The following is a 15100-nucleotide window of genomic DNA, read 5'->3' as shown; positions in this document are numbered from 1 at the left end:
GTTTTACATTAGAACCAATAAAAACTAAAGCCACAAGTTGGTTTGCCGGGCACATACTCTATCATTTTTGGGTATTTTGAAAAAAATAAATCTAAAACAATATTCATATAGGGTAATAAAAAATGGAGACATTTGTTTCAGTAAACAAATCCAAATATACCATTTGTTTTATATAGGTATTATCAATTATGTGAGCATTAAATCAATTTTGTGTATTTTATTTTTAAATTATTAACTGGACAAGTACATATCATGATATATTAAATATATGTTTTAAAAAATATAGGAGATTTTTCAGTGGTAAAAAAACTGTCTGATGATTATACCTTGTGTTACCTCATAAATTATTCATTTTCAAAATTAACTTTATAAAATTTTGAAAAATAATTAAGCATTTTCAAAGGTTAAACTTATAAATCTCTGTGTCACGTGGTTTGAGCTCCAACGTAGCACCACTCCAGCCACATTCAACGGTGTCTTAAGTTCATACAAATTGGGGACAGCATGCGGAAGAAAATTACGGTAATGGAATGAATTTTCTTGGCTAAAAATGTAAGATTAGCATTTGATTACAAATGTGTTATTATCAATTGAAAGAATAAAACACAAGAATTCAAGTTTCAGACTCAAATCCAATATCCCAAAATCCATCAGGAGTGGAAGGAGGTCCATACTGATATCGATGCCTAGAAACTCCATCATGATGCTCACAGCATATGCCTTGCTTATTCGCATCCGGGTTTTTGCTTGCTTCAGGAAGAACAGCATCATAAAATTTCTTGCATTGCTTGCATTCCACGCCCTTCAGGCATTCCCTCTCTGATTTCTTTCTCACCGGCTTGACGTACTTAAAAACTGAAGTTACCGTATTTGGTCGTGGCACGTGTTGCTTTCGTGGTCCAGAATCGATATTCATATCCCGTGTTTCATTGTCAGAGTTTACAAAGTTTGTGACCGTTGAACATGGCTTGGGAAGCTCGTGATTCTCCTCCATTGGAACTTTCCCCAACTTTTCCAGCACTTTCTCCAGAGGAGTATTGAGGAAATCATCATGGGGATCAGGCCCCAAACGGCTCTGATGGGACCTTGTATCCCTCCACCGAGAAACGACTCGTTTTGTAACCATTGGCGGGCAAGTTTTTATGCAAGTTGGGAATTTTGCAGCAATAAGGATACTCGACATAGATGGTGAGACTGGACTTGATGTTTGAAGAATTGCAACTCCTTTGTTGTCTTCTAGGATGTCCTTCCCACCCTCTTGATCTGTTACGTCATTGCAATACTAAAAACTTTTTAAGCATTTTTCTCAATGCCAAAAATAAGAAAGAATAGCGACGGAGACAGATTTTTTAATTTTTTCTTTTTAAAAGACAAACACACCCCAAAGGAAAAATTTGTACTGAAAATTATGTGCGATCATAGAACATAGGTTTCATGTCAATTGACTACATGCAATACAACGTATTATCATACATGCCCAATCTTTGCAAGATGACAACCGACATATATTCCTGGCATGTACAAATACAAGCCCAATATCAGTAGGATGATAATATATGTCCAGTATGCTGTATGTCCAAATGACATATAGAGAACAAAAACTGTTACACGCAGTTAACAAAAAGAAACTTGCACACATAAAAGACAAGGAGCTTACCGCATGAAGCTGATGGAATTTGATCATTTCTGACTACCTCGCATTCATCTTTTCCTTTGTTGCAAGGAAGCATGTTTTCTGGAGTAGGATAATATTTTTTCCGAAGAAAGTTGTGTTCAGATTTCAGCCTCTTATACGCAGTAATAGCATCCCTTCGTCTTCTCTTTTCGGACAGCAGCTCAGAATTTTTTGATTCAATTTTCTGCAGCAACTTGCCATGCAACTCCATCCCTTCAGAAGACTCTTTAGTCATCGCATAGAGACATTCTTGAAGCTTATCAACTTTCTCCTCCAAATCTTTTATCTTATCCAGTACTTTTTTCCTTTCCTTCTCAGATTCTTCTAATTCTTGCCCTCTCTTGATCCTTTCCAAGTCAAGTGCATCTCTTTGTTGGAGTAATTGCTTTTGCACCTTGGTTCCCTCCTCCAATTCATTAATTTTGTTCTGAAGTTCTTTCTGGATCTCATCTGCACCGGTCGACAAACTCTGAACTTTTGCAGCAAGAAGTCCGTTATCCTTTTCATAGTTCCTCAACAACTGTTCATTCTTCATAATTTCCAAGGTTTGGAATTCGATTTTCTTTAACAAATTTCCTTGCAATTGCTTCCCCTTATCTACTTCTTCAGCCTTTTCTCTGACTGTTAGAACAAGGTCACTGCCTTTTTTCTCCATATCTTTTAGTTTGATACCGAGTCCATGAGACTTCTCTTCACACTGCTTCAATTGGATTTCTTTCTGAACGATTGAAGAAACTTTTGACTGGTTTATTTGAAGAAGTTTATTCTGTAAATCCATTAATTCATTAAATTCCATGCACTTTCTCATCAGCTTTAGTTTCAATTCCTCATTTTTGAACTCCAGAGTTTTCTGCTTTTTTAGAAGCATAGTGTCTCTTTCCTTAAGCTTTTTTATTGAATTTTCATAACTCTGTATGAGACATTCCTTCGATTCAAGGAGATAATGAAATTTTTTGTGCACTCTCCCCTCATCTACTTCCAAATTTTTTTGTTTCGACTCTTTCTGGATTTCCTTGATATGATCAGATAACTTACTTTCCATGTTCAAAAATTTTGAATTGTCTAAATTCAGTAATTGGTTTTCCTCCAAAACGTGTCCTTTTTCAAAACTAAGCTTGTCAATCTGACACAATAAACCATTTTTCTCCTCTTTATACGCATCTTCAGCAACATCCCTTGCTTCAACACATTCTTTTCTGCCAGCTTTGTATATCAACCAAAAATGAATTGGATTCCTGTAGTAACAGAAAAATGTCGATTCCGAGAATGCAGTAACAAATGGAAGTTCTTTGAATATAAATTTGCAATTATTGGTAGATGTTAAACAGTATTCTGACACCTGAAAACACGGACGTAGTTTCTCCAACAATGAAAACTTACTAGAGAATACAATCTGTACAGTAGTACTTGTTTATCAACCATTTTAAAACATTATAGCTTCTATTTAAATCGCTTAACGTTTTGGTGACCACTTCATTAAAAGTGCGCCAGAAAATTCGAAATGGCAGGTTTAATCCACATACGCCAACTTAGACACCTATCAACAAAATAGCGGTAATTACATCCACATTCACTGAGATTTCATATGGTGTTTGATCCGGCATTAACAGGATAGCTTGAACCATATTTCCTAGACCAAGACTGAACAAGTGCAACCCAACGACCCATATTAAACTTCTTTCACCAAGCAATTAATAGCTAAATAATCATTATATTTCGATGCTTTTATATTGACTCGTCTCTTATTCCACCTTAAAAAAGGCCCAATATAAAAACTTTGACTCTCTCTGTCCATCATCTCTTCTCTCGGCACAATTTTGCCCAAAATCAAAGCTATGCATAGAGACTAGAAGAAGAAAATGGCTTACATAACTTATGAACATAATTTTCAATCTACTTCGACAATCATGGAAGGAACTTGATACGAATACAATAAATAGCCAGCAAGCGAATAACAACACTGCAACAGATTTAAATAACAATGTAATCATAAATCAACACCAAAACATTCACAATTTCTCATCGAAATTGAAGATCTTATGCAATTGGATCAAAATTAAGCTCATCGCAACAAAAAATTCAACGCGTCAAAGTATGGAGAAAATGAAATCAAACACGCTGCGAATTTCAAACTCAAATTTGTCATGATAAGAATCCATCAGCCGCAGAGAGGGCAGTGGATATGGTTACCGGCGGTTGCAGCGGAATGGAAGAAGCCCTAATATGGTCGGAACGGCAGCAGCTTGGAAGAGCGTCTCTTAGAAGCTGTCTCCAAGCCAGAGGAGGGGAGGGAATATAAATTTCATGAAATTTTAAATTTTATTATAATTTATATATATACATTAGGTTGGGAAATTGAGGTGTTGTACTCGGGTTTGTAGTGCAACGTATGATGGGTTCATATTTTTTCAAAAGAAACTAAACTTGTGTTTATATTTGTGTATCTATATTTTTATTTTTTGTTAATTAATAATAAATAAATAAATATAAACTAAAATATAACAACTATTGATCTTTTTATAATAATTTGATATAGTTAACAATAGATACTTCGAGTTTTTAAGGTATTAATCAAAATTAATCTTTTCGAGTACAAATGTTAAAGAAACAAAAAATGAAAAATAATTTTTGTCAAGAAAAAGAAGTTAGTATTGTAATCTATAAAAAAATGAAGTGAATGGGTTTATGCATGTGTGACATGCTTGGGTGTAAAATGATAGGTTAGATGTAGAAATTTATAAATTTAATAATTTTTAAACTTTAAAAGTTTAATCTTGTTATAGTTGTATATGCATATTTTAAATGTATGAAATGCTTATTTATCAATCATACCTAAAAACTGATTTAGTTAACCAGATCGAATTATTTGAATATTATTATTTTTTGGTTGAAGCCACAGTGGTTTTTTATTTTCTTTGATATTTATAGTTACATGGTTATTATTTAAGATTGAAATTGTGCTCAAGAAAATTAAAAAAACATGAAAGTGGAAGGAGCTTATAGAAGTGGAAATAACCATGAAATATATTCAGTATGAGTTAAAGTGGAAGAAGTTTAACGATCCACCTTAAATTGGATATGAAATATATGTTCATCTTAAAATCTAATCAGATGTCCATTCCATAAATAGGTTATTAGATATTTGAAAATAGAATATCCATATTTAATGCATGGTAGCACCTATAAGGTCTTCACATTTAATAACATTATTATTGATGTTGATGGATTTATGAAATTGATAAATTCAATTTAAATATAAATTGTAATTGATATATTGAACAATCGATAAGAACACTCAAAGCCTGAGATTAATAAAAAAATTTGAAAACCTATTAATATGGAAAGGATATCAACATATATAAGGTTTTTATGTTTCAGAATCTAGTTGACAGATTTATGAATTTGGTAATTTCATTTTTTAAAGATATTAAAACATGATTTTTAATTTAATTCGTAGGACAAACGAGAATACTATAATAAGAGACTAATAAAATAAATTAAAGTATATGAACAAAATTTGTTTGGAGAAGAAAGTAAAATTTAGTATGATATAAATAAAAGAAACATACAAAGAGGTGGTGGATGTACTATAAGGAAAAATAAGTAAATACACATAATTAAGAAGTGAAATTTTCATATAAGTAGGTTTGATATAGCACAATCTAAAGCTCTTAATAGGTTTATACATATGTATTACAACTAAGCATTTTTTTATATTATAAGATAACTGTTTTATTGTTTATTTAATGTACATATTAGTTTTGATGGATATCGTTGATATTTATTTCTGTTTCAAAATCAGTTGCATAGTCTAATAAGAGAGAAAGCTTTGATCTCATCTTAAGTAATCTTCGTAAGATGACGGCCCATATTGGATTGGAGTAAAATTTTCTTAATAGTTCTTCGAATTCTTTCTAAAATAGATAGTTGTAGTAACATTGTCTGCAGTCGATACACGTACAATAAGGATTGTTTTTCTTTGGACTGAACTTGTAGTTAGTAAAGGAAAAGTACTGAAAAATTATAACACGGTAAGTATGTTAACCTTCGAGTAACTAATCATATAAGTATATATAATGTAAAATAGAGGAAGAAGTGGATTTTCATATATTATGTGAAATAGGTTGAGTCATAGATAAGTTATGACAAATGTTGTGACCACTTTTGTACACTTCAACACAAGTAGATTAGTCACCTGTAACTATTGACTGGTGTTAAGTTACAATTTTTAATTTTAAATTAGAAATCTTAGTCATCACATTATTTGGTTTATTTCCGCTACATGTAATGCCAAAGTTAGTCATTAGTTGTTCATGCTTACGTGTCAATAGAATGGATATTGTTAATAACAATAGAGCCATTTTAAATTATAATCAATTTATAAAGTAGTTTGCAACTAAGAAGGTATTGAAGATAAGAATGCTGATGTTAGGTAATATAAACTTGGTATGCAAAAAAAGAATATTGATGTTAGAGTTATATACTCAAAATGTGTAATAGAATTTTATCTTTGAGCTAAAAAAATTAGTTAACAATTTATATAGTTGGTTTTTTCGATCTGTTGTGGTTGACAAGTTAGAATTGAAGAGTTAATGGTAGATGTCAAGTTATAATCTATAAAATATAAAGTGAATGCGCTTACACATGTATGACATGTTTGTGGTGCATGTGTAATATGAATTTTACATATGAAAAATAATAAATTTACTAATTTTATAAACCTTGAAGGCTTAAAGTTGGGAAAGTTGCACACAACCACACACATATATGTACATTGTAATTTGCAAAAAGCTTATCGATTTATCTGAAAACTGATTTAGTCAACCAAATTGTTGGAACATTTCATTTTCGAAATCTTAATTTTGATGTTAACAAAATTTGTTACTTTTTTTCTAATGATTTACCTAAGTGCGCAGGAAGATAGAATTGATCAAGCTTCGAACTGATCAGTTAAACGAGCCAAAACTGAAGCTATCAAGACGTACATTGAAAACACCAACTGATCGACCAAACTGAATCAACTCAACTGATTTATCAAAGAACAGTTCAACTGATTGTCCAGCTGATAGGTGGTTCAGCAGTAGCAGAACTTCAGAAGCCCGTCCAACTGATGAAGTGCTCAACTGATGAAGATCCCGACTGACCAATTCAACTGAAAGAGTGAAATCTGTTCAACTGACGAGTCAACTGATTTCATCAGTCCAACAGAAGATCAGTTCAAATGACCAGTTAAGAGCATCAGTTAGGAATCAATCAGTTGCAGATCAAGACAAGTTTATCTAAATGGATTCCAGCTACGCACAAAGATACAAAAGCATTTGTATGATCAAATGTACAATAATGGACGTTGCAGCAAATACTAAAGCAGAGAGATTCCTGGAGGCATGTCAGAAAAGTCGAGACACATATATCAAGGAACACATTCAAGCTGCAACGATCACATGTGATGAGTCTTGAAGCACGGTCTCAATGCCTCTATAATTAAAAGCTCAAGACCATCAGCAAATATACAACACAAGAGTGTGGAAAAAGAAAGGGCACGCTTATTTGCTTATCAGCTTTCAGAAGCAATCGGCCTAGAGGGAATACTCAAGTCATATCAGCACAGTATAGAAGCTTACTTCCCTTAGTGTGTGAGAACACCTTCGTGGTGCATTTCTTGTTCAGTTCTCACACACGCACACACACAACCACTCAAATACAGTCTTGCACAAAGACATTAAACTTGTGCATGTAGTCTTTGACACACAGATGTTAAAGAAGTGTTGGCTGTAAGGTGCTGCCTTCAGTCTAGGCTAGGAGTTCAGATTAGGCAGTAGTATAAGTCCTAAACTGAGTGTGTTTGTACAAGGTGTTTTATAGATCAAATTCTTCTAGTGGATCCTACCCGAGGTGGTAGAAGGGGTGACTTATGAGCATTTGAAGTCTCTGAACATCCATAAACATATCTTGTGTACTTAACTGATTACCTGTTGTTTTCAAACTGATTTGATCGGTTCGAGGTGTTATCAGTTCAGTTCTTACCATAACTGAACTGATACATTCGAGAACTGATCATATGCTTTTCAGTTATTCAGTTTACATAAGTTAAAATGCTTTCAAATATAACAAATTTCTTCACGAATGATTACTTAGAGTTTCTTCCGCTTGGTTTTAAAACCAAACTCGATTTAATTCATCGGTGTTAACATTCGTAGAACACGAGCTATTGCAGCTCATTGGAGAATATTTTGTTTGATGCACCTCAAAGTGCCCAGCAAACGATCCTTCACAAATACAATGACCTGATTATTATTTTATGTTTGAGCCATATTTATTTTAATTACAGTAGTTTTTACATTCTTTCACAGTCATAGCAACATAGTTATTATTTAAAGTTGGAATTGTACTTAAAGAAATAAGAATGAAGAAAGTGGAAGAAGCTTTTGGATGTAGAAATAGCAAAAAAAAAAAAGGTTGATTTGAGATAAAAGTAAAAGGTACTAAGTTGTTTTAAATTTGAAATAAAATATATGCTCAAATTAAAACCTAATAAGATTAAAATAATATAAGTAAGTTATGACAGATTTGAAAATAGAATATTAATATTGAATTCATGATAACAACTATAAGGTCTTTATGTTCAACCATATTGATGTTGGTGGACTTATGAACTTCATAATGTCAATTTTTCAAGATTGGAAAATATTAACTAATGATTCAATCTATTGAACATTAAAGCTAACGATTAATGAAAGAAATTAATGAATTTAAGTAAGAGTATGAAACATGAAATAAACAACCAAGCATGTTGGATAATACATATGTTAAAATTTATTAGTTTCAGATTTTGACGAACTGACTAGTAACCGATCAGAAGACCTGAACTGAACCGATAACTGAACTAATAAAGCGTATCTGAATTGAAAGAGACTTAGGAAATTTAATGGAATTAGTAGAACTGAAGTAAACCAACTAAAGTTCTCAAAAGATTTACTAATGAATCGAAGATTGAAAAACTGATATCAAAACCAAATAATTGAATAAGTTATTCGTAGAACTGATATAGCTTAACCGAAAATTGAATTGGAACGTTCAAACTGAAAAGACATCGGTATGAACTTATGTAGTCCAGCTAAACTGAACAGTTGACCAGTTTGACTCCAGATCAGCTAGCCACGTCAGCAGTTACAATTTGAATCTCAGCAAACAAGTTGACAGTCCGTACCAAAGCAGAATGGATGAAGCAGAACAGTCTGATAAATCTTACCTCTGTCAGAAAAAGTCATATAATGAACTAAAAGACTCAACAGATATTAATCATTAAATAAATTCAATGTGACCGTTGGAATCGAAGACTATTTATATCTGATGAATTCAGCTGCAGAAAGGTAATAAAAACCTTGGGATTGTGGTGTCTTTTGAATGGGAGGAATGCTTTTATGATCCATCCACTGAGAAGATCGATTATTTCTCCCTTCAAGCTTTAATGATCCTTCTCTTGTCCTAGGCCTGGAACTTGGTCATCCTCGGACCTGATGAGGCAATCCTCAGATTTGAGGATGTGATCCTTGGATATATGACAGGTCCCTTGGCCTAAAGGCCATGGACCCCCGAGCATACACCTGATCTGTAGAGCCCAATTTTAATACACGTAAAACCCATGCATTTATTTATTTGTTAAATAATTTATTTTAATTTAAAAATGAGTTTTAGCTAGGTATGATTTATTTAAAATGCATTATTTTAAATTAATGATGTTTATGTGATGCACGTTAAATGTTTTTCGACTCTCATATTTCAAACGATTATTCGAGGCGGGATCGAGGAGAAGACCGGTGACGACTTTTGGCAAGATTTTAATGTGGTATTTTATTTTAAGTTAAGGATGGGACAATTTAAATAATTTATTTAGCTTTAGTAAATTCTAAAAGCCTAATTTAACTATTAGGTGATTTTAAGATTTTTAAAAGTTAACAATAGTGTGTTTTATTTTAAATTAGAGGATTTTAGTAAATTGGGTATTAGTTTACCATTTTTATTAGCTTGTTAATTGGGTTAACATTTTAAATAGCTTGAATAATTATTTAATTAAGCAATTTTTCCCCTAATTACTCACTCACACACGTTACACACACTTACATGTTTTTACACACACCAAAACACACAACACACACCTACACATTTTATTTTCAGAAATTTGAGAGCAAAACCTAGGGTTCCTCAAGTTTGTATCAGCCGCCCCTCTCCTTCGAATTTTCCAGCAACTTTTCTTTAATTTCGTTGCAAGAAAATAGTGGCACGTTCGTCCCGGATCAAGCCTCGCGCCATCTCCGCTTCAGTATCGTCGGTTCGGTAAACTTTAACATCATAAGGCACATATATTCTATTTTTCCTGCGTCGATCACGTCATAGTATGTGTTGCGTTGTTTTTATGCGTAAAAATACATGTGTGATGTGTAAAGTTTGAGCGGAAATTGTTTAGATCGCATTTTGAACGTTTCTGGATCTGAAAATCTCATTTTGCTGTTCTTCTAAAAACTGCGATTTTTGGTCGCGATTTTGAGAAAACTTTGAACATAAAAATCGTAGAACTTTTTGATACCTTCGATTTGATATAAAATTCAAAGTATTTGGATAAAAATTGAGTGCGTTATGACGTTTTTCGTGGGACTGCTCAAACTGCGTTTTCTGAAAATATATGCTAGTGATGTGTTCTTGAAGTTTTATGGTTGCAAGCTTCGTTGGGGATTGACGAGTGATCGTTGCTGCGTTTAGGTATGTGGTTAATGATGTTGAGAAGGTCATTGACGTTTCGTTTCGCATCGTTAAGCACTTGGGAGATCGAGTAGTCATGAAAACTATTTTGGTGTTAAAAATTGAGTTTATGGGTTTTATTGCGTTGCGTGTGGTGCGTCGTTTCTTCGGGAACATTTGGGAAGTTTATGGAGTCGAGTCAGTGTCATAGTGTCCTAGGATGAGTCTCGATGGATTGGTTCACGAATCGTATTTTTTTTGGTTAAAGATATTAAGAGGCAAATCGCGAGTTCAAGTACACTCGGCTCCCGAGCGGTAATTTCTTACCGCCCGAGCGCCACTCATTCTGTCCGAGAGTAGAGCTTCAGAAAACTCGGCGCCCGAGCGGTAATATTTTACCGCCCGAGCGCCACCCTCACTGTCGAGCATTTATTTATTTTTTAGCTCGGCGCCCAAGAGGTAATTTCTTACCGCCCGAGCGCCACTCCTTCTGTTCGAATATTGGGTTTCCCCTTCTTTTCAAATTCAAATAGTGAGTTCATGTCTTTTATGGTTGGGAAATGTTCACACGTCATCTTAGAGTTTGTTTCGGGGTTTGATAGTCATGGTTAGTACGATTAAATGAAGTCAAGTCCCGAGCGATCTAGAATGTCATAAGCCAGTTATTTACTTCGGTGGTGAGTGCACGTACCTACGTCTAAGCTATGCAAGTTAAGTGTTGAAATTCATGTTAGTATGTGCAGAAGTGGCCCCAAGCAAAATCCAACGAATCCCTCAACGCCAAGTAAGTATGTTCGACGTACAAAGAATTTATGTACGGGATTGGAAAGCGGTAAAGCATGATGTAACGACCCATTACAGGCCCAGTGGACCGCCCATACGGCCCACTGCCCCGATCGACCCAAGGCTATCCCGATCTTGTGCTAGGTACCTATATATCCATGTGGTCTTAGGTTCGATCATGGGAAGGCACAGACTCCAGTTCATGGGCTGGAGGAGTTCTATGAGTAACCCATACGACGCCTATGGAAAGCCCGTGAGGGAAAAGGCCCCTTTGAGGGAGCCCAAGATCAGGATAGCCTTGGGTCGATCGGGGCAGTGGGCCGTATGGGCGGTCCACTGGGCCTGTAATGGGTCGTTACAGATGACCAGGGACCAATCCACCCCGTTAAAGCATGAACGAGTTTATATCAGGATTGGAAAACGTTAAAGCATGAACGAGGATCAATCCACCCGTTAAAGCATGAACGAGGATCTCATGTATGTGGCAGTGGATTTTTCCCTGTCAGTCCAGTACTGTGGTTTAGTCTGATCAGACGATTTATGTTATGGGTCACTTGCTTTGAAATATGCCTCTACGCAAAATGATTAAGTTACGTATGTACAAGTATGCAAGCATGTTTATGGAAAGTTTTCACGTTATGGCACGTCTATGTTATGTATGTATGTTCAAGTTTAATCACATGTTCAAGTTCCAGTATGTATGTTCTATTTTAAAACTGCATGTGGATTTTATTACGTATTACTTGTTACTTCCAGTTTATATGTGTTGAGTCTTTAGACTCACTAGACTTGATCGATGCAGGTGATGATGATTTCGAGGAGACTAGGGGTGGGGACAAAGGAGCTATCTTGGACTGAGCGGGAGGCTAAACCCGAGGACCGCCATGTTTTAAGTTTTATAAATGTTTAAAATATTTTGAGATCTTTTGTTACAATGGTTGTGGGTTGAACGGTTTACTTTATCAAAATTTTGAAGGTTTACTTCTTATTTAAGAAAATTTTTAATTTTTCCGCAAAATTTAAGTAGTAAAAAGTACGGTACGTTACAGTTGGTATCAGAGCGGTGTTCTTGTAAAGGGTTATGCCTACTGCTAGTCGCAAGGAGCTCACGAAATCACACATCAAGTCTGTAAGTTTTAAAGTTTTGAGTTATGTTATGTATTAAGCAATAAGTCATGATTTCAGCATGTCCATGTTTTAAGTTCAATTTACGTGCATCTTATAATATTGATATCATGTTCATGCATATGGGGTTTACGTGTTGGGTAAATTGTTGGAACAGTATGCCTCCTAGACGCATAATTAACCGGGAAGCTAGGGATGAAGATAGAGAGGCTCGAGAGGAGGGGAGAGACGCTCCACCTCCTCCACCTCCGGATATGCAAGCTCAGATGCTTGCAGGTATGACGCAGTTCTTCGCGCAGTTTGCGGGGAACCAGGCTGCGGAAAATACAGAAGCGAGGCCCAGACCAAAGGCGGTATACGAGAGATTCAGGAGGATGAACCCAAAGGAGTTTTCGAGGACTACTGACCCGATGATAGCTGAAGGATGGATTAAGTACATTAAGGTGATTTTTGCGTTTATGGAGCTGCAAGACGCAGACAGGGTCAGATGTGCCACGTTCCTTCTGACAGGGGATGCCAGGCTTTGGTGGGATAGTGCGTTGGTGTCAGTGAACTTACAGACACTGATGTGGAACAGTTTCAAGGAGGTCTTTTACTCCAAGTACTTCACTGAAGAAGTACGATCCAGACTGACCAGGGAATTCATGACACTGCGACAGGGAGATAGCAATGTTGCAGAATTTGTCAGGAAGTTTGGAAGGGGTTGTCACTTTGTGCACCTAATAGCTAATGATGCCAAGGGAAAGTTTAGGCATTTCATGGATGGGTTGTGGCCGATCTTGCGCCGAGACGTCCGAGTAGCTGGTCCTACTACTTACGCAGTTGCCGTGTCTAGAGCTTTGACGGCGGAGCAGGATCAGAGGGATATTGAGGCTGACAGGCAGGGCAAGAGGCCCTATCAGGCTCCACAGCAGCAGCAGCAGCGACCTCAGTTTAAGAGGTCGTTCCAGGGGCAGCAAGGAAATAAGCCTTATTAGGGACCGCCAAAGGGCAAGGGTCCTATGCCACAGCAGAAGGCGCCACAGTGGCCGAGGGAGCACCCGGTGTGCCCGAAGTGCAACCGCCAGCACCCGGGACAGTGTTTGTATGGGGTCAGGTAAATGTTTCAAGTGCGGAGCAAGTGACCACATGTTGAAGGAGTGCCCACAGTGGAGGCAGCTGACCCAGAGAAGAGTGTTCGCCATGCATGCCCAAGAGGCGAACCCAGACACGACGTTATTGACTGGTAACTATTTAATTAAGCATCGTATTACTTTGCTATGCATGTGTTGTAATTTTATTTGGGATTATTAGTGTGCTAGTAATATTTTTGGGTGTCATGCGATATAAATTTCTTATATGCCTGAGATTAAGGTTAGAACTTTGAGGAGATAAGTTTTGTGTTGTGCTAACGTCTCTCAGGAAATATATTCATAAAGAGACTAGCCACGAAGACCCTGATAGACTCAGGAGCCACCCACTCCTTTATTTCGGAGACGTTCGCTAGTCACCTGGACGTCAAGTCTATTGGACTCGACGTGAGCTACTCAGTGACAGTCCCATCAGGGGAAGAATTGTCAGCTACTAGCGTGGTCAAAGACATCGATCTGGAACTGCAGGGCCACCTTGTGTATGCAGATTTGATTGTGTTGCCGATGCCAGAATTTGATATCATTATGGGAATGGACTGGCTGACGAAGAACAGAGTTCTTATCGATTTCCAGAAAAGGTCAGTGTTAGTAAGGCCTTTGGGTATGGAGCAGTTTCTCTTTGAGCCAGCTAGATGGAGGAATTTTCCTCGCATGATCTCTGCACCTGACGTACCCACTCCGTCTATAACTAATGTGCCAGTGGTCAGAGATTTTCCTGACATCTTTCCAGATGACATCACAGGCCTTCCACCAGAAAGAAGTGGAGTTCGCCATTGATCTTATGCCAGGCACAGTGCCAATCTCCAAGGCACCGTACCGTTTAGCTCCAGCTAAGATGCTAGAACTCAAACAGCAGATTCAGGAGCTCCTTGACATGGAATTCATCCGTCCTAGTTTCTCACCATGGGGCGCACCAGCACTCTTCGTAAAGAAGAAAGATGGGAGCATGAGGCTGTGTATCGATTACCAAGAATTGAACAAGGTAACGATCAAGAATAAATACCCACTTCCTAGGATCGAGAACTCGTTCGATCAGTTGCAGGGAGCTACAGTGTTCTCTACGATAGATCTTCGATCGAGGGTACCACCAGCTGAAAGTGAAAGACGCCGATGTTCATAAGACAGCTTTCAGAACCAGGTATGGGCATTACGAGTTCTTAGTGATGCCATTTGGACTGACGAATGCTCCAGTTATTTTCATGGACCTCCTGAACCGAGTATTTCAGCCTTACCTTGATCAATTCATCAGAGTATTCATCGACGATATTCTATTCTACTCGAAGAGCCATGAGGAGCACATCCAGCATTTGAGGACAAGTTTTGCAGACCCTCCAGAGTCGCAAGTTGTTTGCGAAGTTCAGTAAGTGTGAATTCTGGTTGGAGAAGGTAGCGTTTTTGGGTCACATAGTGTCTAGAAGTGGAATTGAGGTGGACCCAGCTAAAGTGGCAGCTGTTAAGGAATGGGTTGAGCCAAAGAATGCATCAGAGATCTGCAGCTTTCTGGGCTTAGCAGGTTACTACCGTAAGTTTATTCAGGGGTTTTCGTCGATAGCAGTGCCGCTCACTTCACTGACAAAGAAGAATGCTAAGTTCGTGTAGAGTGGCGAGTGCCAGAAGAGCTTCGATACTTTGAAGCAATCTCTTACTTCAG

General features: G+C 36.8%; 1 protein-coding gene across 1 annotated transcript; it reads right to left on the bottom strand.

Annotated features, from left to right (window-relative positions):
* Positions 1–526: 526 nt before the first annotated feature.
* Positions 527–3982, bottom strand: LOC142527776 (protein gamma response 1-like). Its single transcript, XM_075632706.1, has 3 exons — positions 3866–3982; positions 1658–2910; positions 527–1263 (listed from the first exon to the last, which is right to left on the bottom strand). Exons 2-3 carry the CDS (start codon positions 2715–2717, stop codon positions 614–616), a joined length of 1710 nt encoding a protein of 569 aa, XP_075488821.1. The 5' UTR covers positions 2718–2910; positions 3866–3982; the 3' UTR covers positions 527–613.
* Positions 3983–15100: the final 11118 nt, after the last annotated feature.

This window comes from Primulina tabacum, chromosome 15 (assembly GCF_025594145.1).
Source record: "Primulina tabacum isolate GXHZ01 chromosome 15, ASM2559414v2, whole genome shotgun sequence".
Classification (NCBI taxonomy): Eukaryota; Viridiplantae; Streptophyta; class Magnoliopsida; order Lamiales; family Gesneriaceae; genus Primulina; species Primulina tabacum.
This window is presented reverse-complemented; position numbering and strand designations above follow the sequence as displayed.